The sequence below is a fragment of the Oryzias latipes genome, chromosome 4 (genome assembly GCF_053564925.1).
Source record: "Oryzias latipes strain Hd-rR chromosome 4, Olatipes_Hd-rR_3.1".
NCBI lineage: Eukaryota > Metazoa > Chordata > Actinopteri > Beloniformes > Adrianichthyidae > Oryzias > Oryzias latipes.
The window spans coordinates 36528204-36553953 of record NC_136240.1 but is presented as its reverse complement, the minus strand read 5'-3'; the positions used below and the strand labels follow the sequence as shown (position 1 = coordinate 36553953).

The following is a 25750-nucleotide window of genomic DNA, read 5'->3' as shown; positions in this document are numbered from 1 at the left end:
AGTCCAGCCGACGAGCTTCATCCAGCCGTGGTTGGGGGGACAGTCAAAGGCGCGAGTCGAGCCGGAGACAGGATCCACAGCCAGGTGTAGGAGCAGGAGCAGAGACGAGGTACTCGGTCAGGAACTGGAGCACGGATGAACCAACTGGAGTCTGGAAGCACTCCCACTCCCCAGGAGGGGAAAGAGGGTAGGAGGGACAATACATGAATCGCACTGCACCAAACAGAGGCATGGAGAACTAAATGATGAATTATGATCAAGAATAGAGGAGAGGAAGGGTAGAAGTAGAAGAGAAAAGAGGACAGAACCCCAGAGCACCATAGTTACCCCAGCTTCAACTTCTAGCAGCCTTTTAAAAGAAATAGTTATTATTAAGTTTAATTTAAACAAATTAACATTAAGTTAAATAATCTCTGAATACTAACTAGTCTGACAATAAGCCTGTCCACAGAGGAATGTTTTCAGTCTAGCTTTGAATGTAGAAACTGAGTCGGCCTCTCTTCCATGAGCTGGGAGTTTATTCCATAAGACAGGGGCTTGGTGGCTAAACGCTCTACCTCCAACCGTACTTTTACTGATTCTAGGAACCACAAGCAGTCCTGCATTTAGTGAGTGAAGTGTTCTGATTGGTTGGTAAGGGACTATGAGGTCCTTAATATAGGACGGGGCCATTCCATGTAAGGCCTTATAGGTTAACAGGAGGATCTTGAACTTGATTCTAGAATCAACTGGGATCCAGTGAAGTGAAACTAACACAGGAGTGATGTGATCTCTTCTGCTGGTTCCAGCTAACAATCTAGCTGCTGCGTTCTGAACAAGCTGGAGACTTCTTAAGGAACTCTTAGGACACGCTGCTAACAAGGAGTTACAGTAATCCAGCCTCCTAGCACTGCGCTTTTCTGGACTGAGAGGTCTGAGGTCTTTCCAGGTATCTGTTGTAGCCACTCCTCCAGCTTGGGGGTTACTTCCCAGAGTGCTCCAATTACCACAGGCACCACTCTCACCTTCACTTTCCAGGCTTTCTCCAGTTCTTCTCTGAGTCCCTGGTATTTCTCCAGTTTCTCATGTTCCTTCTTCCTGATGTTCCCAACGCTTGGCACTGCCACATCCACCACAACGGCTTTCCTCTGTTCTTTATCCACCACTACAATGTCTGGTTGGTTCTCCATCACCATCCTATCAGTCTGGATCTGGAGGTCTGTGACAGGGTCCCGTCAGGAAATAATGCAGAGGAGCCAAGGTGAGGGGGTTCTTTGTTTATTTAGAACAGTTAGCACCACAGTTGCTACACGCAGGGCCGCACCAGCGCATGGCACCTCTGTCATCCTCCTCGTTTCGCTACCTGTGGTGCTCCCTTTTAAGCGCTAAGCCAAGCCTATTGGGTGTTGCTCTCTAATCATCATCCAGGTGGCACCACAGGTAGTAACTTCAAAACATAAAATACATGAAATGCACAAACAATAAAACACGGTGTGGCCCCCCCTCGTCATCTGACGGTGCCACACCGTCACAAAGTCCCACAGGATCTTTGCCCTCTCATTCTCTACCCTCTTCAGAGGTGTTTCCCATTTTGATCTTGGGATTTCCAGTTCATATTCTGCACACATGTTCCTGTATATTATTCCAGCCACTTGATTGTGGCGCTCCTTGTATGCTTTCCCTGCCAGCATCTTACACCCTGCAGTTATGTGCTGGATTATTTCAGGCGCCTCTTTGCACAGCCCACACCTTGGGTCTTTTTTCTGGTGTTGTAGATCTACACCTTGGGTCTTGTCTGGTGTGGTAGATCTACACCTTGGGCCTTGTCAGGTGTGGTAGATCTACACCTTGGGTCTTGTCTGGTGTGGTAGATCTACACCTTGGGCCTTGTCTGGTGTGGTAGATCTACACCTTGGGCCTTGTCTGGTGTGGTAGATCTACACCTTGGGTCTTGTCTGGTGTGGTAGATCTATACCTTGGGTCTTGTCTGGTGTGGTAGATCTGAGCCTCTATGGCTCTGGTGCTCAGGGCTTGTTCCTGGGCTGCCAGGATGAGCGCTTCAGTGCTGTCCTGTAGGCCAGCCCATTTATAGCCATTGGTAGGACCTCTTGATATCAGCCACTTCAGTTATGGTCCGGTGGTACATCCCATGCAGGGGTTTGTCCTCCCATGAGGATCTGTCCTCCAGCACTGTATCCTCTGCTGTCCATTGCCTGAGACATTCACTGAGCACACTGTCAGTTGGGGCCTTGAGCTTGATGTACTCATGCATCTTGGATGTTTCATCCTGGATAGTGGCTTCTACGCTCACTAGTCCTCAGCCTCCTTCAGGGTGCTGGATTTGGGATGGAGCCCTCCATGCACGGTGAGGAGCTTTTGTGTACTAACATCCGTGGTCTGTATCTCCTCCTTTCGCTATCTTATTATTCCTGCAGGGTATCTGATAACTGGCAGTGCGTAGCTGTTCATTGCCCGGGTCTTATTTTTGCCATTGAGCTGGAGGTATTTAGCTGTTGCAGCTTTCCTTGTTGCCTGCTCCAGGTTGCCATTTGCCTGAGGAATTCCAAGGTACTTGTAACTGTCCTCGATGTCTGCTATTGTTCCTTCTGGGAGTAAGACCCCTCCTGTGTGAACTACCTTGCCTCTCTTTGTCACCATCCGGCTGCATTTCTCGAGCCGGAATGACATCCCAATGTCAGTACTGTAGATCCTGGTGGTGTGGATCAGGGAGTCAATGTCACGCTCGCTCTTAGCATATGGCTTGATGTCATCCATGTAGAGGAGGTGACTGATGTTGGCCCCATTTCTGAGTCGGTATCCATAGCCAGTCTTGGTGATTATTTGGCTGAGGGGGTTCAGACCTATGCAGAACAGCAGTGGGGACAGAGCATCACCTTGGTATATCCCACATTTGATGGACACTTCCCATTGGCTTCAAGGGTGGTTTTCCACAGCTTCATTGAGTTTCCTATGAAGGCTCTTAGAGTCCTGTTGACGTTGTACAGCTCTAAGCATTCAGTGTTCCATGTGTGTGGCATTGATTCATAGGCCTTCTTGTAATCAATCCAGGCTGTGCACAGGTTGATGTGTCGTGACTTGCAGTCTTGAGCGACTGTTCTGTCGACCAGGAGTTGGTGTTTGGCTCCTCTGGAGTCTCTACCAATGCCCTTCTGTGTGTTGCTCATGTATTGATCCATGTGCCTATTTATCTTGGTTGCAATGATGCCTGACATGAGCTTTCATGTTGTGGAGAGACAGGTTATTGGCCGGTAGTTGGATGGGACTGCACCCTTTGAAGGATCCTTCTGGATCAGGATCGTTCGCCCTTCCGTTAGCCATTAGGGGTGAGTCCCATCTCTAAGCAGCTGGTTCATTTGTGCTGCCAGGTGCTCGTGAAGTGCGGTGAGTTTCTTTAGCCAGTAGGCATGTATCATGTCAGGGCCCGGTGCTGTCCAGTTCTTCATACCTGAGACTCTTTCTTGGATGTCTGCCACTGTGATGGTTACTGGATTCTGTTCAGGGAGGTTGCTATGTTCTTTTCTCAGAGAGACCAGCCACTGGGCATTGCTGTTATATGCTGTCTCTTTCTCCCATATACTTTTCCAGTACTGTTCAGTTTCTAGCCTTGGTGGGTCTGCTTGGCTGTTTTCACCCTGCCACTGAGCGTACACTTTCGCAGGTTGAGTTGCGAAGAGCCGGTTTATTCGTCTGGCTTCATTGTCTCTTGTGTACCTCTTTAGGCGGCTGCTCAAGGCTAGGAGCCTTTGTTTGGCATTTTCCAGTGCTTCAGGTATGGGCATCTGGCTGTATCTCTTAGGGACTTGCTTTCTCATTACACCTCTTTTACCCTCTGTCAGCTTAGTCACATCCTTCCAAGTTGCCTTGAGTTTGGCCTCTTATTGTTGCTTCCATGGTGGGTACTGTTTTCTTCCATGGTTGCTCTTGTAACCAAGCATCTCAAGGATCACTGCTGCTGAAGTGTAAACCAGTTCATTGGTTTCTGTGATGGTTGTGGTAGGAATTGCCCTCAATGCCTCATTCACAGTTTCCAGAAGACTTTCAGGCGGTACATCACTTAACCGTTGTAGCTTGTGTCGGGGTCAGTGGTCATTCTAGACAGTATCTTGTCCTTCAGGTCAGTTGCTGCCTCGCTCAGGATATCTGTAGTTGTTGGGGCTGTGTACCCAAGCTCAGGGTGGGAGTGTGGTATAACCTCCTCTCTGACCTGCTGTTTTGGCTCTCCCTTGGAATTGTATTGTATCGCTTCAATCTCAAGTTGTGATAGGAGTTGCCATTTGTGGATGTTAGAGCATTGGGCGACCAGTTGTTTGGCAGTTTGCCTTGATTGTGAGTTTCCAAGCATCCATTCATTCCACATTCTCTGCATGTAACCCCTCTGGTAAAGTACTTGAGTAGTAGCATTTTAACAGAACCTTGTTCTCACATCTAGTCCATTTTCATCTTGTTCCATATATGTATTATATGTAGAGAGAGAGAGAGAGAGAGAGAGAGAGAGAGAGAGAAAGAGAGAGAATAAAAACAGAAATACAAATAGAAACAAGCCTTTTGTCAAAATGTGAAACTGTTTTCGACAGAAGTTTGGGTGACTTCCTTTCAAAATAAAAGGCAAGGCAAGGCAAGTTTATTTGTAAAGCACAATTCGTACACAAAGTAATTCAAGGTGTTTCACAAAACAGAAAAATGCATCAAAATCACAATACATCATGGAAATAATCAACGTAAAATTTACTTTAAAAGAAAAGAAAAAAACTTGAAAATTGATTTAAAAACAAAGGAAGGAAAGGAAAGAAAAGTGCAGATAGGACCTTTCAGTCATATACACGGCTAAACAGAAATGTTTTAAGTCTAGATTTGAACATGAACATAGAAGAGGCCTGTCTTACGACTTCAGGGAGGCTGTTCCAGATTTTAGCTGCAGAATATTGAAACCCTGATTCCCCTTGTTTAGTTCTGACTCTGGGAATGAACAGGAGCTTTGAAGTCTATTCTTTGAGGTACAGGGAGCCAGTGCAGAGACCTGAGCACAGGACTAATGTGATCATACTTCCTGGTTCTGGTCAGGACTCGAGCAGCAGCATTCTGGATGTACTGAAGCTGTTTTACAGCTCGTTTGGAGAGGCCGGTGAGCAGGCCGTTACAGTAGTCTAACCTTCTTCTTTCTCTTTGGGCTTTTCCCATCAGGGGTCGCCACAGCGAATCATCCTTTTCCACCTCACTCTATCATGAACATCTTCTACCCTAACCTTAGCCAACTTCATGTCCTCTGTTAAGACATCCATATATCTCCTCTTTGGCCGTCCTCTTGCCCTCCGGCCAGGCAGCTCCATCTCCAACATCCTTCTACCAATATATCCACTATCCCTCCTCTGAACATGTCCAAACCATTTCAGTCTGGCTTCTCTGACTTTGTCGCTAACACAGGCAACATGAGCCGTCCCTCTGATGTACTCGTTCCTTATCCTGTCTAACCTGGTCACTCCTAAGGAGAACCTCAACATCTTCATCTCCGCTACCTCCATCTCAGCCTCTTGTCTCTGTCTCACTGCTACCGTCTCTAACCCATAGAGCAGAGCTGGTCTCACCACTGTCTTGTACACCTTTCCTTTGAGTCTTGCTGACACTTTTCTGTCACACAACACTCCTGACACTTTCCTCCACCCGCTCCAACCTGCCTGCACTCGCCTCTTCACCTCTTTTCCACACTCCCCATCACACTGAACTGTTGACCCCAAGTACTTAAACTCCTGCACCTTCTTCACCTCAGCCCCCTGTAACCTAACGCTTCTACCTTGATCCCTCTCGTTCAGACACATGTATTCTGTCTTACTACGACTGACCTTCATGCCTCTTCTTTCCAGAGCAAACCTCCACCTCTCTAGCTGTTCCTCCACCTGCTCTCTACTCTCACTGCAAATTACGATGTCATCCGCAAACATCATTGTCCAGGGAGATTCCTGTCTTACCTCGTCTGTCAGCCTGTCCATCAGCATAACAAACAAAGAAGGACTCAAAGCTGATCCTTGGTGTAGTCCCACCTCCACCTTGAACTCCTCTGTCTGACCTACAGCACATCTCACCATCGTCATACTTCTCTCATACATGTACTGAACTACTCTGACATACTTCTCTGCCACTCCAGACGACCTCATACAGTACCACAGCTCCTCCCTCGGCACCCTGTCATACGCCTTCTCTAAATCTACCAACACACAATGCAGCTCCTTCTGACCTTCTCTGTACTTTTCCATCAACATTCTCAAAGCAAAAATGGCATCAGTGGTGCTCTTACGGGGCATGAAACTGCTGATACTGCTGCTCACAAATCTCCACCTTCTTCCTAAGCCTGGCTTCCACTACTCTTTCCCACAGCTTCATTGTGTGGCACATCAACTTTATTCCTCTATAGTTGCTGCAGTTCTGCGTGTCACCCTTGTTCTTAAAGATCGGAACCAGAACGCTTCTCCTCCATTCCTCAGGCATCTTCTCACTCTCTAAAATCCTATTGAACAACCTCGTTAGAAATTCCACTGCTGTCTCTCCTAAGCACTTCCATACCTCCACAGGTAGGTCATCAGGACCAACGGCCTTTCCGCTCTTCATCCTTTTCAGAGCCTTCCTAACCTCATCCTTTCCAATCTCTGCTACTTCCTGCTCCACAACAACCACATCTTCCTCCCTTCTTTCCCTGTCATTTTCCTCGTTCATCAGCTCCTCAATATACTACTTCCATCTTTTCTGTACACTTTTCTGTACACCCCTGCTGTAGTTTCCCAGTCATCTGGAAGCTCATCCTGACCACCCAGGACCTGTCTCAACTTCTGCCTAAATTCCTCACAAGTTTCTTCATTCTGTAGCTTCCACCACTTGGTCTTCTTTTCTGTTTTCCCTCTCTTCTTCTTCCTGACCTCTAGAGTCATCTTACACACCACCATGCGGTGCTGTCTGGCTACACTCTCTCCTACCACCACTTTGCAGTCATTAACCTCTCTCAAATGACCTCGTCTACATAGGATGTAGTCCACCTGAGTACTCCTACCTCCACTTCTGTATGTCACTCTATGTTCCTCTCTCTTCTGGAAGTAAGTGTTGACTACCGCCATTTCCATCCTCTTCGCAAAGTCCACCACCATCTGTTCCTCCAGATTCCTTTCCTTCACACCAAACCTGCCCATCACCTCCTCATCACCTCTGTTGCCCTCACCAACATGCCCATTAAAGTCTGCTCCAATAACAACTCTCTCTCCTCTGGGGAAACTCTCTATGACCTCATCCAACTCACTCCAGAATCTCTCCTTCACTTCTAATTCACAGCCAACCTGTGGCGCATACCCACTGACTACATTCACCATCACCCCTTCAATTTCTAACTTTAGGCTCATCATCCTGTCTGAGACTCTTTTCACCTCTAGAACACTGTTTACAAACTCCCCCTTCAGAATCACTCCTACCCCGTTTCTCTTCCTATCAACACCATGATAGAACAGTTTGTATCCTCCTCCAATACTACGTGCCTTGCTGCCCTTCCACCTTGTCTCCTGCACACACAGTACATCTACCTTCCTTCTCTCCATCATGTCTGCCAGCTCTCTGCCTTTCCCTGTCATTGTGCCAACGTTAAGAGTCCCTATTCTCAAACCTATGTTCCTGCCTTTTCCCTTCTCTCTCTGGCCACGGACCCTTCTGCCTCCCCTCTTTCTTCGACCAACAGTAGTCAAATTTCCACCGACACCCTGTAGGTTAACAGCATCGGTGGCGGTTGTTGTTAACCCGGGCCTCGACCGATCCGGTATGTCTAAAGTGTTGTGGATGATTCGCATGGTTATTTTGGCAATTTTTACGCCGGATGCCCTTCCTGACGCAACCCTCTCTATTTATCCGGGCTTGGGACCGGCACAGAAGTAACTGGCTTGCAACCCCTGTGTCTACATTACAGTAGTCTAACCCACTGGAGACAAATGCATGAATAAGTATCTCCAGGTCTGGCTTTGACACTATGTTTTTGATTTTGGAAATGTTTTTCAGATGATAAAATGCCGCTGATGTTACTGACTTGATATGGCTGTTAAAGTTCAGGTCAGAGTCCATGATCACCCCTAGATTTCTGACTTGATTTGAGGGTTTAAGAGACAAAGAATGAAGGTAGCTGCTGACACTTTCTCTTTGTTTCTGAGGGCCAAAAATAATAACTTCGGTCTTGTTTGAGTTTAGCTGGAGAAAGTTGTTCTGCATCCACGCGCTGATCTGTAGGAGGCAGTGGCTGAGTGAATCCACTGGCCCATATTCACCTGTTGTCAGTGACACATAGATCTGAGTATCATCTGCATAGTTGTGATATGTTATCACTGCGTATTAACTGCCCTAGTGGCAGCATGTAGAGGTTGAACAGACGGGGTCCCAGGATCGATCCCTGGGGCACACCACAAGTCAAGGCCATGCAGTCTGAGACACAACCCCCAATTTCAACAAAGTATTTCCTGTCTTCTAGACAAGACTTGAGCCAATTTAGGGCAGATCCAGAGATGCAACCCAGTCTTGGAGTCTGTGCAAAAGGATCCCATGATCAACAGTATCAAAGGCAGCGCTCAGGTCTAGCAGGATTAAGACAGAGACTTTTCCATCATCAGTGTTCAGGCGGATGTCGTTGGTTACCTTGATAAGAGCAGTTTCTGTGCTATGATGGGGTCTAAAACCTGACTGGAAAACATCAAATGAATTGTTTAATAAGAGAAAATCAGTGAGCTGTTGGTAGACAACTTTTTCAAGGACTTTTCCTAAAAATGGCAGATTAGAGATAGGTCTGTAATTATTCAGTACTGTGGGATCAAGACACAATCAATCAATCACACACACGGGTCCACACGTCTGCAGACGCACGCACACACACATGGGTCCACACGTCTGCAGATGCACACACACACAGGTCCACACGTCTGCAGACGCACGCACACACACATGGGTCCACACGTCTGCAGATGCACACACACACAGGTCCACACGTCTGCAGATGCACACACACACAGGTCCACACGTCTGGAGACGCACGAACACACAGGTCCACACGTCTGCAGACGCACACACACACACATGGGTCCACACGTCTGCAGATGCACACACACACAGGTCCACACGTCTGCAGATGCACACACACACAGGTCCACACGTCTGGAGACGCACGAACACACAGGTCCACACGTCTGCAGACGCACACACACACACATGGGTCCACACGTCTGCAGATGCACACACACACAGGTCCACACGTCTGGAGACGCACGCACACACGGGTCCACACGTCTGCAGATGCACACACACACAGGTCCACACGTCTGCAGATGCACACACACACAGGTCCACACGTCTGGAGACGCACGCACACACGGGTCCACACGTCTGCAGACGCACACACACACACATGGGTCCACACGTCTGCAGATGCACACACACACAGGTCCACACGTCTGCAGACACGCACACACGGGTCCACACGTCTGCAGACACGCACACACGGGTCCACACGTCTGCAGACACGCACACACGGGTCCACACGTCTGCAGACGCACACACACACACATGGGTCCACACGTCTGCAGATGCACACACACACAGGTCCACACGTCTGCAGACACGCACACACGGGTCCACACGTCTGCAGACACGCACACACGGGTCCACACGTCTGCAGACACGCACACACGGGTCCACACGTCTGCAGACACGCACACACGGGTCCACACGTCTGCAGACGCACGCACACACGGGTCCACACGTCTGCAGACGCACACACGGGTCCACACGTCTGCAGACACGCACACACGGGTCCACACGTCTGCAGACACGCACACACGGGTCCACACGTCTGCAGACACACACACACACACACGGGTCCACACGTCTGCAGATGCACACACACACAGGTCCACACGTCTGAAGACACGCACACACGGGTCCACACGTCTGCAGACACACACACACGGGTCCACACGTCTGCAGACACGCACACACGGGTCCACACGTCTGCAGACAACACGAAATGATTGTGCGAGCCACAACATGTGAGCGAGAAGCCATGAGGCTGTTCGCTATCTGATAAACTCAGTTGTGTACGTGCAGCAAGAGAGGACCCCCCCACAATGAGCTGGAATGATGAAGACAATGTTTGCATTTCGCTGCAGACGGTTCATCTGTAAAGATCTAGGGCCTCATTTATAAACGTTGCGTACGCACAAAAGAAGGCGTACGCCACTCTCTACGCAATAGTTGAGATTTATAAAAAGCAAACTTGACGGGAAAATGTGCGGTCCTTCACGCAAGCTCTGACCCAGGCGTACGCACAAAAACAGGTGAAATGAGAAATGGCGACACCGTCGGCAGATGGAAGAAACACGTGAAAGTGAAAATGACAATACTGCCTCTCAGAAATAACATGAAGACTTCACAAAGCAAGTCTGACAATTAACAGCTACACCAACACCCGTTTGATCGATCAGCAGTGAAACAAACAAAAAAAAATCAAACGAAAATTACAACAGAAATTCAAATGAAAACATATTTGCAAAAAGAAAAGTGAAATATGTTCTGCAATATTGGCATGTTGTGCAATTCATCCTCATAAATAATATAGTTAACAGAACGAAATAATGTACAAAACTGATATTCTCGTCAGTGTGTCCGTCTGGAGGAGCAGATAGGTGCAATCAGACAGACAGACAGATGGATAGATAGAGAGATGCATTAATTGTCCACTGGGGAAAGTTGTTTTCATGTTAAAATATTTCTTCATAAGCTACAGAATTATGGTATTCATGCATATGCCTTTAGTTTGTTTTATTTTTGATAAAACAATGTATGGCGTATGTCTCGACCATTCAGAAAGCAACAAGAAATTACATTTGCTGATCAATTTCCCATTTCCACGTCGATTATTACCGACATCTGTAGCTTGTCAGATGTAATAAAATGGAGGGAAATAAAATGCCCCATCACAATGCGTAATGACGCACAATGGCTGATCTTGCGCTCTTAGAAGATGTGGCAAATGGAAGAATTCAGAGTGAACGCATCTTAGACAGCAAGAAGACGTGCTGGCAAATGAGGACGAGTGGCTTATGAGCCGATCCGACTTCCTCTGCTGGCTTTTGGGGGTGTGTCAGCCGGTGCATCTGGCGCGTCGGTGTCCCCCTGCGCCTCAGTCACCACTCCACTTAAAAGGGATTCCCCAATTATTGCCGCCAGTCTCTCATCAGGAGGGGTCAGCTCCGGTGTCCCCCCCCCCCCCCCCCCCCACACACACCCGTGGCAGACACGGGTGTGTGTGTGTGTGGAGGTGGGGTGTGTGTGTGTGTGGGGGGGGGGGGGGGGGGGGGGGGTCAGCGCTAGACGTTTTTTTGCCTTGACTTTGATGTCCGACCTTTTCTTTTTTATTTCGGCCACGGTCCGAGGTTGTGAGGCTACAGCATTTTCGTCGTCTGCCACTCACGTGCCTTTTTGGCAATAGTAAGGCCACACTGTGCCCTCCAAACAACATTATTCTCCTCCTTTCCACCTCGCCAACGATAACTTCTACTTCACATTGAGAGAAGTTACGTTTTTTTGATTTTCTCTCCGTGTTTGGCATGGTTTCGCAATCAATGAATATTCATTTGTGGGCGTTTCACGGACTATTTATGGGCAACTATAGGCGTGTCATGAAGCCGCAAAAGCTGCGCAGCATTTAGAATTGGTTGTGATTTATTAAGAGAAAGATGCGTAGGATGTGCGTGCGCACGGTTTTATAACTCCGAATATTTCTGTGCGTACGCACATCCTATGTTTCATCCGTACGCCACTTCTGACGCAAATCCTACGCAAAGCTTTAGAAATGAGGCCCCTAGTCATTAAAGCATTGCATACAAACAGGGAAGTCTTCATTGAAAGGCTCATGTTTAGTGTTTCTTAAGGCCGTGTCAGCCACATCTGGTGGATCTTCCACGTGTGAAGTTTTGGTCTTTGGGGACACGTGCGTGATGTGTTTTGTGCGTTCCTCATTCATCGATCTCCAAACCGAACAGTTCTGCAGGAAAACCAGCATTTCTCAATGAACTGAACCAAACACACCAGAGACAAAACCCAACAGACAGCTGGAAGAACTTGTCGTTTCCAGACAGAACATCTTTATTAACCGTGTCTTTATGAAAAGAACACAAACATGGAGCTGTGGACCTACAACAGACCTATAGGCCTGGTTCTGTGACTCTCAGAACCTCCTGATGCCGTCTATATTAACTCATGTTCAGAGGCCTAACTGGGTTAATCCGATAAAGTAACTGATGGAAAGTTCATAACGGCGGCTCGTTGAGACACAGCGGGAAGAAGTCGGGTTTTCTAGAAGAGGGATTTGCATCTGTGCAGCTCCTCCTGCTGCTGCTGAGCTCTAAGCACTAATTCTTGACATCATGTCCTCCAAGTTCAGCTGAAGGTGGACTTCAAAGCCAGTTCACCTGTTTTTAAGTGACGGCACTTCCCTCCTTCATTGGGACTCGTTTTTGCCCTAGAGGCAGCAGATCTGTGGAGGTCAGTTGGACCAAAAGCGTTCTGGGCTGCCATCATCTGAGCCTGGGGAAGATTCTGATGAAGAGGATCATGCTGATGAAGGTGAAGGACACCAGGATGAGCATTATCCACAGCAGCCAGTTCACAGACTTCTTGGTGTGCTGCTCCAAACGCTCCGATTCAGTCTTCAGTTTCTCAAAGTTCAGGTCTGCCTGACGCATGGACTGGCTGAGAGTCTGCAGGACACAAGGAGAAGATGGATCAGCAGAAGACGGGCTTTTCTCAGGTTCTGCTGCCCCCTAGTGGACAGCATGAAGCAACCACATTCCACCTGGTTTATAAAATAAGTCTCCAATTTGATCCCTGAAGACTCACTCCACTTAAAATGCTGTTTTCTTCATGTTCTTATGGCTTTTTCTGATGATGAAGGACATCTACGAAGAAAATTAAGCTCAAAATGTGCATTTCTGAGTATTTCTTTGTTCAAATTGTATAACAGGAGCAGAAGAAAAAGGCTGTTTGAAAAAGATCGTATTTGGTAGAAGAGACGCGGTAACTCCTGCCGCTGTGCAGAAACGATGTCCTAGAAAATGAGAGGTTTTCTGATTTAGGCTAAAAACAGCATCATCATTAAAAGACGCGTTGAAAGTCAATCAAAAGATGATCAGAGTGAGACTATACAGGGTTCATTTTCCCATAATTCATCTTAAAACTCCTAGAAAGCCGTCATAAGCTGCAAAAACGCCTCTCCTTCACCGCACGGCGGTTCTTTGCTCGCCGCCTGTCCCAAAAAGTGTTCATAAGCTCACTGCCGCGTGTGGGAGGAGCTACCAGCTCCTTAGCCTGATGGCTACATAGAGCGGTGTTTATGCATGGAAAACACGGAGGATGTTGAGAAATCAGGTTCATTTATTTGGAAGAGCTCTACAAAAACATGGGTAATCACGTCTCCACGTCTGCGAACAGATTCTCCTCGTTCAGCGAGCTTCTCTCCAGAGTTTGAAGGCTCGCTGTCCCGCGCTCACCCGAGAGGGAAAAAATAAAAACAGGAATAAAATCAGGGACCTTTTTAATTATTATCTCGATGAAAATAGGAAAATATCACTGAGTTCAGGAGGCAGAGCGGGCCGTATCTGGAGCCGCTTAGCGAGATCAATCGCTCCCCCCGCCCTGCCACAGACCGTCCCAAAGGCGGTCAGGACGCTTCCTGAAACCCAGCTGGCCCGAAAGAGAAAGAGCGGGTTAAGAAATTGAATGGAGGTTCAGATCTGTGGATCCATTCCCTAGATTGGATGTTTTCTACCCGCTGTCACTGAATCCGTGCCCAAGGTCCAGTCCCTGATTGGCTGATGCTACGACCTCCTAAACTCTGGCCAGCCGCGCACACGCCTCTCAGGTCCCGCTCCTGCCAGACCTTCGCGCCGGCCGCTCGAATTTTGCCGCAGAACCTCAGATCACGTCCGTCCCTTGGACTTAAAACTCAAACTGGCCGCTGTGCGAACCGCGTCCGGTGTGAACGCCGCTTTAGATGCTGCATCAGCTGCAACAAAGTGATCAAAACAGAAGAAGCTGTTCAGCTCATTTTGGCTGTGAGAAAACCTCCTAGCTAGCTTCTAAGTCCCATCAGTGCTCCTTCCCTGTGGGCCGGTTCCCACCAATCACCTGGTTGTCCTGTTTGATGATGCTCTGCGCCGCCAGAGAGTTGTTCTTCAGGTTTCTGGCCAGGTTGAGCATGTCCTCTGCCAGCTTCTCCTGGAGGTTGTGGTGGTGCTGCAGGACGGCGTCCAGCTCCGCGGCAGACTGGCGTTCATCGAGAGGAAGTCCTCTGGCAGATTTCCAAAGCAGAGCGTGAGAAGGAAGCTGACTCTTCCAGAAACCACATTTGAGCTTACCTTCTGTTTCTCAAATCTCTGTCTGCTGGTCCTGAAGGTCAAGAAAGAAGAAAATATTTTAAAAGGGAGGAAAATCAGAATAGAAACTAAAGTTGTTTGTTTTCTGTAAATGATATTAAAGCCAAATAGATGCTAACCTCTGCCTGAGGCCTGCTGCTGTGACACAAGAGAGCCACATGTGAGCATCACAAATATGACAAACACAGTAAACAACAGACATTACTGGGAACCGCATCGCACCGTGCCGAGCAGCTCGTCCCTCATCTCGCCTGTGCATCTGGCCTTGGTCTGCATGTGGACCATCTTCGTGGCAGAATTCCTTTCGTTGGCTACAGTGGGAGTCCGACCGGGCGCCAGGAACTGGTTAGCTAAGGCCTTTTCCGTGGGTGAGGACTGCAGGAGCAACAAGGAACCATTCAGAGCAGAAAAGTCAGCCACAAAGGACTTCAGAGCCACATCTCACCAGCTTCTCAGCCTCCAGGAGTCCCTTCAGAAAATCCACTTTCTTGATGTATTCAGTCAGGATCTCTGGTGTGGGTTTGCTGAATGAAGACAGATCGTCAACAAAGCGCCATCTCTGTTTGGTTATTAATTAGAAATCAGTGCCATCAGCTAATATACGAGTAAAAATAGAACAAAGCCACTTTACCTGGGGTTTTTCTTCAAGGCTACCAGCATCTCCTCTAGAGCACCAACGTACTAAAAAAAACAGAGATTTGTCTATTTAGCTTAAAACTATAACTTTTTTTTTTTTTTTTTTTAACTTGTCCTGTCCAACAGCTGGGCAGACAGATGAGAGCTGAGGGCCTCTTGTGTTGGACATATTTTATTTTAACAACAGGGGTTATTAATCTTCAGACAAACCAAAGGTATGTCTGAATAAACCCCCTTTGTAATTGAGGCCAAACTTTATTAATTTCAAACATGTCTGAAAATCTTTGGTGTTGGACCGGACGGAAAAGGAAAGAGGGGAAGAAGAGGGAGGGACGATAGAGAGAGGGGGGGGTAGGGGGTGATAATAGGAGGGGAAGGGGGATAAGACCATGAAGCAGCATACAGCAACAAGTTTACTGTTTGTTAATCATTATGGTAAGGTTCAAATGTAGTAGTAAAAAAAAAAAAAAAAAAAAAAAAGGGGGCGGAGCCTGTCCACACACACACTGAAATGTATTAAACACACCTGCTAGCTGCAAAAATGTCCACCTGTCGACATGTACACAAAACAGATAGTGTTCACACGCATACTTATGCCTTTAAACCAACTAGTGTGAAATATTTCAGTCATGCAAACTGTTAGTGCAAAGGTGAGCTAACACCTGTGCTCAGGTGAGTGTTTATGTTCTTCTAAAATGGATGGTGGAATGTGAAAAGAAGGAGGGAGAGTGCCCAGCCATCCCCACACCAAGACCCCCACCGCAGCAGCAGCGGCAGCCGGAATCCCCCCAACGCCACACGGGAACCGGCAGGGAACAACCGCCGCCCGGGCGACCAAGCCCGCCACCCAGGCCAGGACCAGCAGGACCGCCGCAAGGCCCCCAGAGCCAGAGGCCAGGGAGGCGCGGAGGGAAAGAGAGCGCCGCCCCAGCCCAACCAGGAGAGCAGCCCCCCCGCCGCGCCGGGAGAACCCAACGCAGGGCCCCACCGGAGAAGGACGCCCACAGCCCCAAACGAGCACCCCACCACCACCCAGGAGTTCCGGGCAACCCCCCGCCCCAACCCCAGGTACGAGCCAGGACCCCCCAAGGGAGACCCGCTCCGCACTCCAGGTAGCCACCCGCCCGGCCCACGGTTGGTCCAGGGAGGAGCGAGGCAGGGGCCCGCCGCCCCCGCCCAGGAGGGGGGAACCCCGGGGAAAGAAAGAGGGCCCACAAGGGGTGTTATAAATATCGCCCGACCAGGCTCGGCCACAGTTGGAAATTTGGCGGGGCCCAGCACTCAGGAGCGAGGACCAGAACCCACCCCCCAGGGACCAGACACCCCCGGCTCAGATGTAATGTGAACCCCCCCACCGTGCGGAGAGAGCACCGCCGGGCCCAGGAAGCCGGCACCCCGGGGACACAGCCGCCGTTGCAATAAAACTATAACTTAACTTTAAAAACAGCATTTGAGTTCAATCTTAAATCTAAATATGCGAAAAACTATAAAGACAAAAATAATTATTTAGGCAATAAAAAACAAAACAGACAAGAAAAATATGTATAAGGAAGGAAAGAAGCAGTAGAAAATGTTTGGGTTCGACACTTTGGAAGAGTTTGATGTCTGAATCTTTCTAGAAAAATCCCAGAATTCTGGTCTTCAGGTCAGCCACACTTTCACATTTCATCTAGAAGACCTGCTGTTAAAGAATTCAGGTTAATTAAGTTTAACAACCGGATGCTATGCGAGCAGATATTTATGTCGGCAAAGGTACGGAACCTTCAGAACATCAGCCGACCTTCCTCATCCATTTGCATCTTCTCACATATTACTCACTTCATCTTTCTTTCTTTTTTCTACACCGCTTACGTTTTCAGGACATTTTTAACCTAAGTTCTCCATCAGCAGCTGAAACTGAAGATCAGCCAAACAGATTCTGGATCAACCTTTAAAATGCAGCCGACCTGGAGACCAGAACCCTGAGAACACGACCAGGACGAGCCGGAACCTGAGAAAAATACGACATGTGAAAGAAAAGCCTTTTTCTGAACTAAAGACACAAAATGGACTGTTTGGCACTAAAACAACAGAAGAGGAGCAAGCTCCGGCTTCCTACCACCGTCCAGAAACATGCTTGACAGGTCCATCTAAATTATCCATAGGTGTGATTGTGAGTGTGAGAGTGCATGGGTGTGTGAGTGTGAGAGTGCGTGGGTGTGTGAGTGTGAGTGTGAGAGTGCATGGGTGTGTGAGTGTGAGATTGTGAGAGTGCGTGGGTGTGTGAGTGTGGCCCTATGACAGACTGGCGACCTGTCTTCACCCGTGAGAGGTCGGGATAGGCTCCAGCAGCCCCGTGACCCCGAAAGAGAACAAACGGATTAGAAGATGAAAAATGAATGAACGGTGTAAACAGCTGCACATGTAGACGAGGACTTAAGAAAGAGGAAAGAAAAAAACAAATGAATGTTTTCCCGCGAATAAACTACTAAATGACTGTTGGCATTTTTAGGCACAATGTGTATCATACTCTGCAAATTTCCTTAAGAAATCTGGTTAAACTAAAGTAATTCAGTGCAGCACTCATAAACTACAGCTCAAAGAAACCAGTCTGGTTTTAGTGACGACGTGGCTAACAGCGGCTAATAGCTGCACAGCTAACCCCAACAACACCCACTATTCAGTTCTGCTGCTAAAACATCCCATAATTTCAGACTTCCTTACCTTCTCTAGCCTCCATTCTGTCTCCCCTCGCTTCTCAGACGCTATAGATTCACAGCGAGACAACAATCTGATGAAATTAATCTCCAATCTTGAAGCCATGTTTGACGCTGACACACGGTCGCGGAAATCTGACGTCACAGGAAAAGACCGCTAAGGAGGGGGGGGGGGGGTGTTTCATTTTGAAAGGTAAATTCTAAATTCTCTAAATCTCTACACACTTTGTTACCACTGAAAAATATATCAATAATTTTTTTTAAAGTTTCCTCTGTAGATGTATTTTAGATAGAAATATTATAATCTGTGGATGTATTTCTATGTTCACAACAGGAAGGAAGCCTTTTGTTTTGTTTCTTTGTAAGTCTTCATGTTGCAATAAACTTTTCGTGTTTTAAAATAAATGTTGAAGCATTTCTGGACGCTTGAATTTTCCAATTTTCCCTTTCAGACCAAAAAGAGATTAGAGGTTAGAAAAAAAAAAACAGAGCCAAAAGTAATACACTTGTTTTTTTTTTAAATTAAATATACTTTAGTAAAAGTATAGCAAGTATTCTGTAAAGCTATTTCATACCATTTTATACCATGTATAAAATATATGTTTATAGTATTTTTTACCATGTGTGGGTAGTTTAGGAAGTAAATTAACTGAATTCTTCAGACTAAATTGGAATATTTTAAGTTTACAAAATATATAGATAGTACATAAAAAGTAAAGTTCAAGTATACGGCCTTAGTTAGTAGTAAACTAAGCATGCTCGTAGTATACCTGAATAGACTACTTTTTGCGATGTGAGTACTCACTAGTCCATGCATATGACTAAAATAATTTATATATTTAAATAAGTACTTCTCAGAGTATTTTGCTGACTTGGCAAAAAACCCGGTTCAGTGACTCCAGTGTACAGCTTCTTAATACTTCAAACGTGCATAGTATAAAAGACAAATATGGATTAATCACACATAAGGTTCTGTTAGTAATGGATGTTTAGTGTGACTTTTTGCAGAAAAAGTGCAATAAAGGTCACCGTTCAAAAAGGCAGAATTCAGGGAGTTTTTTTTTTTTGTTTTTTAAACTTGTCTTGTCCAGAACTGAGGGCCTCTTGTGTTGGACATATTTTCAGGGAGTTTTTCTAAACACAGTGAACCAAAACAGAGACTTACCTGAACTCCACAAATCCTGTTCAGCCGGTTATTCTGCATTAATGTCTTCAATGACCTTTTTACTTTGAAAATAATTGGAAGCAAAGCAAAAACCTAAAAAACCAATTAACATGTTAAAATAAAGTCTTTTCTACACCAAAGGCAAACTCAGAATACCCCAAACTGATGAAACACCACCATGTTATTTTATTAAAACGACTACTTCTTTGAGCTCTTCACCTTTTTAAAAAACAAAACTGTAAGATGATTGGCAGCAATGACCTGTGCTTAAGCTCATCATCTGTAGTATTTCCAAAACGACTTAACTAGGAGAAAACCATTTTTTAGACATGAAGGTGTTTTGGAAAGCTGCAGATACTTAGCTCTCTGAATTCAAAAATCCCTTCTGCTCCACAAGAATGTGGCTAAAAAATGAAAGTTTCAGTTTATTTCCTTTATTTGAGAACTAAAAGAGACTGCTCATGTTCTGCAAATGCAGGGAAATAGACGGTTTGAGAAAAAGGAACATGCTGAGGCTGCAGGAGGTTTGTGGGGAGCGAGGGCTGCTCTGAAATGTTCTAAGACACACCTGATCCAGGTAAGCAGTCATGGTTAACAAGAGCTGGAAACTGCGCAGACACATTGGCCCTGGAGGCCCCCATCCTGGGGTTAGATGAAGGATTTAACGTGGTGATCCTGAAGGGAGCAGCAGGAAGACAAAGATTGAACCGCTAAAGGGGAAATGAAAGTGCAGCTGTGAGAGAAAAGCCACTTCTAGGAAACATCTGTAATAAAATAAAGGCTGCAGACGTCAGGAGGAGCATTGGCTGCTGGGTAATGGAGGAGCAGAAACATCAAAGTTTCTAGAGGAGCTAGAATTCTGTCAGTACTACAAGGACCAGAATCCTTTAGCAATTCTTACTGCAAACCTTAACCCTTTAAGGGAAATGTAGGACTTGGTCAAAAATGAATTTTGGGTACAGTGACCCCCCCCCCCCCCAAATGATGACATCACAGTGGGAAAACCAAAACACAAGTGTTGGGGATATCTAGGGATGACATTATTATGGGATGGCCACAGGATCTACAGCTTGGCACCCATTTTCTGTCAAAGTGTGAAATTTGGTGATTTTCACATTTTCCACAATATGGGAAAACATTTGAATTCAAGCAACCTTCCCAAAATGTCCCACACATCCCAGCAGCTGTCCGAATTCCCTCTCTCCTCCCCAAACAGGGAGGGAATATCCAAAGATCTGGATTTTAAAAACAATTCGGAGACTCCGCTCACTACTTTTTTTTAACGTTGGTGTCACAGATTTCCCAGCGTAAAAACGGATCCATTTACGGAGGCTATTTATGATGCCTACTGATGATGAAAGCGCTGGTTTATAAAAAACAAAAAGATTAATATACATTTTTCTCACAAAGGTTGTTCAAACGCAATGCATTGTGGTCTATATCCGCCACAGTAACCCCCCCACCATCTTGTGCTCTCAAACGATGTCAGGTTTCTGTGAGCTGGTCTGACAATAAGCAAAGGCAGGAGATGTCCAGTAAAGAACAGACCCAGAGATCTATAGAAGCTATATGATGCACTGCAAAGAAGTCCGTGGTGAAGGAATTTGGACACAACCCAAGCCTGGAACTTTGTTGATCAAGGCCATCATATCTTTATTATCCAGCTCTCAAAAGGGCCGTTCCCGTCGCTCAAACGTGTTTTTTTTACTGGAACATTGTCGATACATGAATCGTTGGCTCCTGCTGAATGAAATGATGTGACATACGACACGGACACATCAACAATGTGGGCGTGGTTAAAAAAAACTCCCAGGTGACCAATACATAAAATGGTTGCTATGGCGATAAACCAACAGAAAAGCGGCATTTTGAAAAAAGTGCTTTTTCATTGAATTAGTCAATCCTCCTGGGGGAGGACCCCTCCCTCATGTGGACACCCCTGAGGGGTAGCGCCTGCCGTTCGTAGCTTTAATTCACCTAAAGGTTCAACAAATGTTCAGTTTGGCTTTTATTCTAGAAACTTCTGGCTGTTACATTTTTACAGAGGAAGACTATCAGGAATTAGATGTTATAGATATTATAAAAGTAGAATGACTGCTGTCTGGTCTGCTCCAACATCTAATTTGAAGTCTACAATGCTAAATTCCTAAAGCATCTAAATGGATCATAGACTCATTTTGCAGCTTGAGGGAGAAAAGGCAGAAAAATCCCAACGGATCAGCTCAGCTGTCTCCATTTCTTTACCCTTAGCTGCTCCGACTCCTTCAATCTCCTTTGCTTCTCCTCACAGACCTACACGTTCAGCATCTCTACGCATTAAAGACACAATGGAGGGAATTACAAGCATCACGTTGTGTATTTTCTTCTTAATACCAACAACAGCTGGAATCACTCAGACATTCACTGATAAGACGGCAGACGTCGTCCTTAAAACCCAGACAGGAAGCATTAGTATTACATTTCGTACATCGGCCAGCAGAACGTGGTCTGTCCACACGCGTGCGTTCGTTTGGGGAGAGGCTGCGCTCAGGAAGCCTCACAGGTATGGCGGCGTGTTTTCGTTTCATGGAGAAAGTGGCGTGTGCTGCTCCCGTTTCCCTTTGCCGTCTAAAAGCAGTGACATGTGGTGGTGCAGAAGCTAAAAGAAGAAGTTTGTCCTCAGGATGAAGGCACTTTGGCCACTTCAGCGCAATAAAAACACAAGTCCCGGCTTTCCCTCCCTCCCTTAGCATTATGGGAAATATAATCAACTGGATGGAAAAGGCACTAAGTCGCCGTTCAGTGAGCAGTTTTACTCCTTACAAAAACAAAGGAAGGGAGAGTGCAAATGAAACCTGCAATCATTTTTTCAATTTAGCACAAATAAAAAAAAAAAAAAAAAACTGCGGAAGACGCAGCTCAAGGTTCAGGAAACCCAAACATTTTCAAATGTTAGTAAAGGTGCTTGGCAACAACCTGTCCAGTTATTTTGATCTAAAGACCTTTCTGAAAACCAGTCTGTGAAGCTGTGGGACAAACAAAGTGCGTGTGCACAAACACACACAAACACACACACAGCTCCTTTGTCTGCTGGGATTTGGATCTTTCCAGCTCCTAAATGAGCGTCGTCCGGCCCGGTCAGACATCCTCATCCATGTACGGTATGTCTGGGTCAGAAAAGCGTCTGTGTCCTGCTGAGGTACCTATCTTGAGTTGCTGGAGCGGAGGAGACGGCGTAACCATGGAGATGGAGGAGGAGGAGGAGGAAGCTGAAGGAGGGCACGAGGAGAAATTCCTAAACTTGTCACACTCGGAGCTGTCGATGACCAGCGAGCGGGTGCTGTCTTTGCGCCGGGCGGCGTTTCCTCTCTTGGTGACCGCATTCTGAAATGTTATAGTTCCAAGAGGAGAGCTGGTCTGAGGCGGACCCGAGCCGGCCGGCTGGGAAAGGACGCCCAGGGGGAGTTTCACCGTGTCTGGGATGATGGGGCTGCGGCGGTGCAGCTGAAGCCGTACAAACGACTTGGAGGACTCGGACGTCGTAGACGTGCAGCTCGACAGCGAGGAGGTGGAGCTGGAAGGAGTGAGGCTTCCCGGGGACGGGTCTGGGTTTTTGGACCTTTGGGTGAGGTCTGACGGTCTGGTAGGAAAAACTGGTCTGTGTCTCCTGATCTGTTGGCCACTTCGACCTAGAAAAGAAAAAGACAAGAAAAAACAAATTTAAAGAGGAAGACAAACTGTGTTGAACTGCTGAATCCACACACAGAGGAGCTGAGAAGATGACACCAAATTGAAGATCATGCAACCATGCTATCCAAGAGAAAGGGTGCTGGAGGTGTTGGAATCTCAAGCACGCCTCTAAACGCTCCATGATTTAGAAAATGAATTGTGCAAACATGCTCCTGTGCCACACGCCAAACCACATGCACACAAACACAACAGAAACACGGCTGCTGTTCCTCCAACCTGCTTTGTTAACAGAGCAGACATCAGCGCCCACATCCCCATCACTGGTCCAGACCTGTACCACAAAGACAGGAAGGGCCCAACCCAGTGGCCCGGCAGCGCAGTCAGAAACCCACAGACGAGTGACGGGAACAGGTCGAAGGAAAGAAAGTCCAGACGCGCCTTGATACTGACCGTCCGGCTCCGAGCTGTAGGTCGTACGCTGCTGTTCATCCAGAAGACTCTCTGAGCTCAGCGAGGCTTCCGAGTCCAGGTTCTCCTGGTCAGAACCAGGCTGATCCATCTCTGGCAGTCTGCAGGCCAGGTCGTCCCTGATGAGACACAGAGGACAAGAACATGGGTCAAAACGGGACAATCGATGATCGCACACTAAGAGCTAAGAGCAGCTTTACTTCTCGTGTCTGATGGACTTGATGCGTTCCACCAGGCTGTTTTCGGCCTCCGTGTCCGAGTCCAGCGGCTCGTTCTCCGGAACCACGCTGAGATCCGAGTTCACCTTCTCGTGCATCTGCACAGGACACGGCGTGTCATGTTAAAACATCGCCATTTCCCAGGAAATGCCAGAAAACACCCGTCATTAGTAACACGACTACCGAAAACGTAAACTGAAGACTGTTAGTCAGCTGATGAAAGCAGGGTGGGTGGAGCCTCTGGTTTCATGCATCTTCATGTGTGAACCGCCATTTTTTAACAACAGAAGAACAGGTGTAGAGTCAACGATCTCCCATCTTACTACAGCTACCACATACATCACCACAAACCGATAATTTAGTTCTAGATGACATCCATAAAGCCTTAGTCACATGCACACGTACAGGGGTTGACCTGTATGGGTTTGGGGTTATCCGGGGTCATAGAGAGGAGCACAGGTGTGTCTCATTGCTGCCTTTAGGCCTCCTACAGGCACATCTGAAGGAACGTACCATTGTTGCTGGTGTGGCAGGTGTATAGTGAAGTATCCATAAAGATGATGGGAGTTAGACACACTTATGACGTTTGGTGATGCCGTCGTACGGTTCCACACTCTAGTTGGTACACAAAGCTCAAATGCTGCACGTACGGAGCGCGCAGGTCGCATGTAGGACGCTTGTACGATGTCCACACAAACCACGCTCTGTCTAAACAGTCAGGCTGCCCTTAGGACTTGAACAGGTTTGGGGGTTAAAAAATCAACAAGCCATACGACACGCCTGCGTCTCATGTACGTCCCCCTAACCTTGCATGTGCTAGAAGTGTGGGCTTTGGCCTGTCGCTCGGAGGATGCTCATAGAAAAAATGTGCTGGAGCTTTTTCGTTTCAGAGATTCTCTGAGCGGTCTATGATCTTTATATGTCCTGTGCGCCGTACAGGTTTGCCCTTATCCACCCAGGAGGACCGCTGTGACTAAGGCTTAATGCTGGGCTTGGCCTCTAAGGACAGAAAGTCCATCCTAGAGTTCCTGTGGTAAAGAAGAACCACAAAGTCCTCATGTGACCAGCAGAACAGGAACCAGACTACCAGCAGCATGCATTCTAGTCCCAGTTAGTATGAAAGAGTGAACAGCATTAATGTGCTTCTCTACATCTAACATGCACAGGCAGATGGACTACCACACAACTACTACATCTACAGTAGCAGGAGAGCTGGGAGATACATACCACCACTCCTTTGTAAGGAGCTGAGAATCTGAGAGGTAAATGCAGGAAGGGCTAAAGAGAGACAAGGAACATTGGCCATGTTACCCATGTGACCTACAAACATCTACTGACCAGGGCTGTCCACGCGTCAAACTCAACTCCTGGACTATCTGGATGCTTCTGTAGAGTTAGCGCAGCACATCTTGGTGCTCCTTTCAAAGCTTTCTCACCGTGTTCTGTCTGCGGAGCTTCAGCTGGTTGACGGCCAGAGCTTCAGCATATTCCAGCTGCTCAATCTCCTCCATTTTTTCATTGTAGCGCCTGGTTTGCTCATTGATGAGCATCTCCAAACACCTTCCGGGAAAAAGAGGAGCGACATGTAAGCTCTACATGTTCAGAGTCTAGTGTGAGTCAGGAGATGGTAAAACAGTCAGAGGACTTTTGTAAATATGCTTACATGGTTGCTTTTTTGACATTATTCATGCTGAGGAAGGGGTCCTCGCTGTCTGGACAGCGCAGGACGCACGGGGTAAACACGATGGCCAACGAGTTGGAGGACATGCGATTGTGAGGCTCTTCTTTAGCGACCCTGTGGAGCATCGTTACACACACACATCCATCGTGAAGCTCCACATTCTTCCAAAAAAAACAATCTAAATTAGAAAACGAGCTCCGTCTACTCTTGATTTACAAAGATCTGCAGATGTTTTGACACCATTAAAAATGTTTAGGGGATGAAGACCTGACGAGGTGAAACACAAGTCGCTCCAACGTGTTGAAGTTTGAGGAGGGAAGCTGCTCCAGCACCTTGTAAATGGCCTGGAGCTGCTCCTGCTTCTCTGGCAGCTCTAAATGAGGAGAAAAAACACACAAGTCCACACAAATCAACTTCATTTCAACCCCCCCCCCCAAAATAAGATCCGGTCATAAATCATAAATGTAATGTTTCCACACCGACTGCGTGCAGGAAATCGTTGTACAGCGTGAAGGTCATCAGAGGGTCTGGCAGCTCCCGCAGCCACTGCTTCACCAGGCCTGTCACTGTGTGGATGGGCTCGTCCTCCAGGCAAACCAGATGGGGGTCTAAAGGCACGAAACGCAAAAGGGAAACACGTGTCACACAATCAGGAGAAGCCTTAGAGTCCCACTCCAATGTAAATGATGTTTTTAACATGTTCTTGTAGAATGTCTCTAATGATGGAGGACATAAAGAAAAGAACCGTGGCCAATCAGGACCAGACGAAACTATGCCGT

At 47.1% G+C, this 25750-nt stretch overlaps 3 protein-coding genes across 31 annotated transcripts in view; 1 reads left to right on the top strand and 2 right to left on the bottom strand.

Moving 5' to 3' along the window:
• Positions 1-5672, top strand: part of LOC144991983 (uncharacterized) — a 123794-nt gene extending 118122 nt beyond the window's left edge. The window contains exon 2 of the mRNA XM_078946453.1: positions 5391-5672. Coding sequence (XP_078802579.1) covers positions 5391-5468 — 78 coding nt within the window. The 3' untranslated portion in view covers positions 5469-5672. The remainder of the gene's footprint in view (positions 1-5390) is intronic.
• A 6454-nt stretch (positions 5673-12126) lies between these two features.
• Positions 12127-18061, bottom strand: use1 (unconventional SNARE in the ER 1 homolog (S. cerevisiae)). 4 transcript variants are annotated; one of them, XM_023954636.2, is made up of 8 exons: positions 17778-18061; positions 15070-15119; positions 14884-14962; positions 14661-14813; positions 14558-14576; positions 14421-14451; positions 14191-14353; positions 12127-12764 (listed from the first exon to the last, which is right to left on the bottom strand). In XM_023954636.2, the coding sequence occupies exons 1-8, from the start codon at positions 17874-17876 to the stop codon at positions 12582-12584; spliced, it is 777 nt and encodes a 258-aa protein (XP_023810404.1). In that variant the 5' UTR covers positions 17877-18061; the 3' UTR covers positions 12127-12581. The 4 variants fall into 4 exon arrangements, with proteins under 4 accessions (XP_023810404.1, XP_023810405.1, XP_078802577.1 ...); XM_023954637.2 differs by having other exon boundaries at positions 14558-14573; XM_078946451.1 differs by having other exon boundaries at positions 14884-14997; positions 17778-17927.
• Positions 18062-20563: 2502 nt separating this feature from the next.
• Positions 20564-25750, bottom strand: part of myo9bl (myosin IXb-like) — a 54188-nt gene continuing 49001 nt past the window's right edge. For 9 of the 26 annotated variants that reach the window (XM_078946429.1, XM_078946431.1, XM_078946438.1 and 6 more), the window contains 8 exons: positions 25451-25579; positions 25239-25344; positions 24954-25085; positions 24727-24850; positions 24518-24568; positions 23273-23388; positions 23043-23191; positions 20564-22603 (listed from right to left, as the gene is read on the bottom strand). In XM_078946429.1, the coding sequence (XP_078802555.1) occupies positions 22053-22603; positions 23043-23191; positions 23273-23388; positions 24518-24568; positions 24727-24850; positions 24954-25085; positions 25239-25344; positions 25451-25579 (1358 nt within the window). In that variant the 3' untranslated portion in view covers positions 20564-22052. Of the gene's footprint in view, positions 22604-22880; positions 22936-23042; positions 23192-23272; positions 23389-24517; positions 24569-24726; positions 24851-24953; positions 25086-25238; positions 25345-25450; positions 25580-25750 lie in introns of all 26 variants that reach the window. The other 17 variants (XM_023954635.2, XM_078946445.1, XM_078946448.1 and 14 more) reach the window with 7 other exon arrangements.

What these genes read in the sequence shown, in the direction of transcription:
- use1 (XM_023954636.2), bottom strand. Translation starts at nt 17,876, where the DNA reads ATGGCTTCAAGATTGGAGATTAATTTCATCAGATTGTTGTCTCGCTGT. An exon ending in CAGAATGGAGGCTAGAGAAG is followed by an intron (nt 15,120 to 17,777) that starts GTAAGGAAGTCT and finishes TGTTTTTTTTAG; the next exon opens with TACGTTGGTGCTCTAGAGGA. An exon ending in TCCTGGAGGCTGAGAAGCTG is followed by an intron (nt 14,814 to 14,883) that starts GTGAGATGTGGC and finishes TTGCTCCTGCAG; the next exon opens with TCCTCACCCACGGAAAAGGC.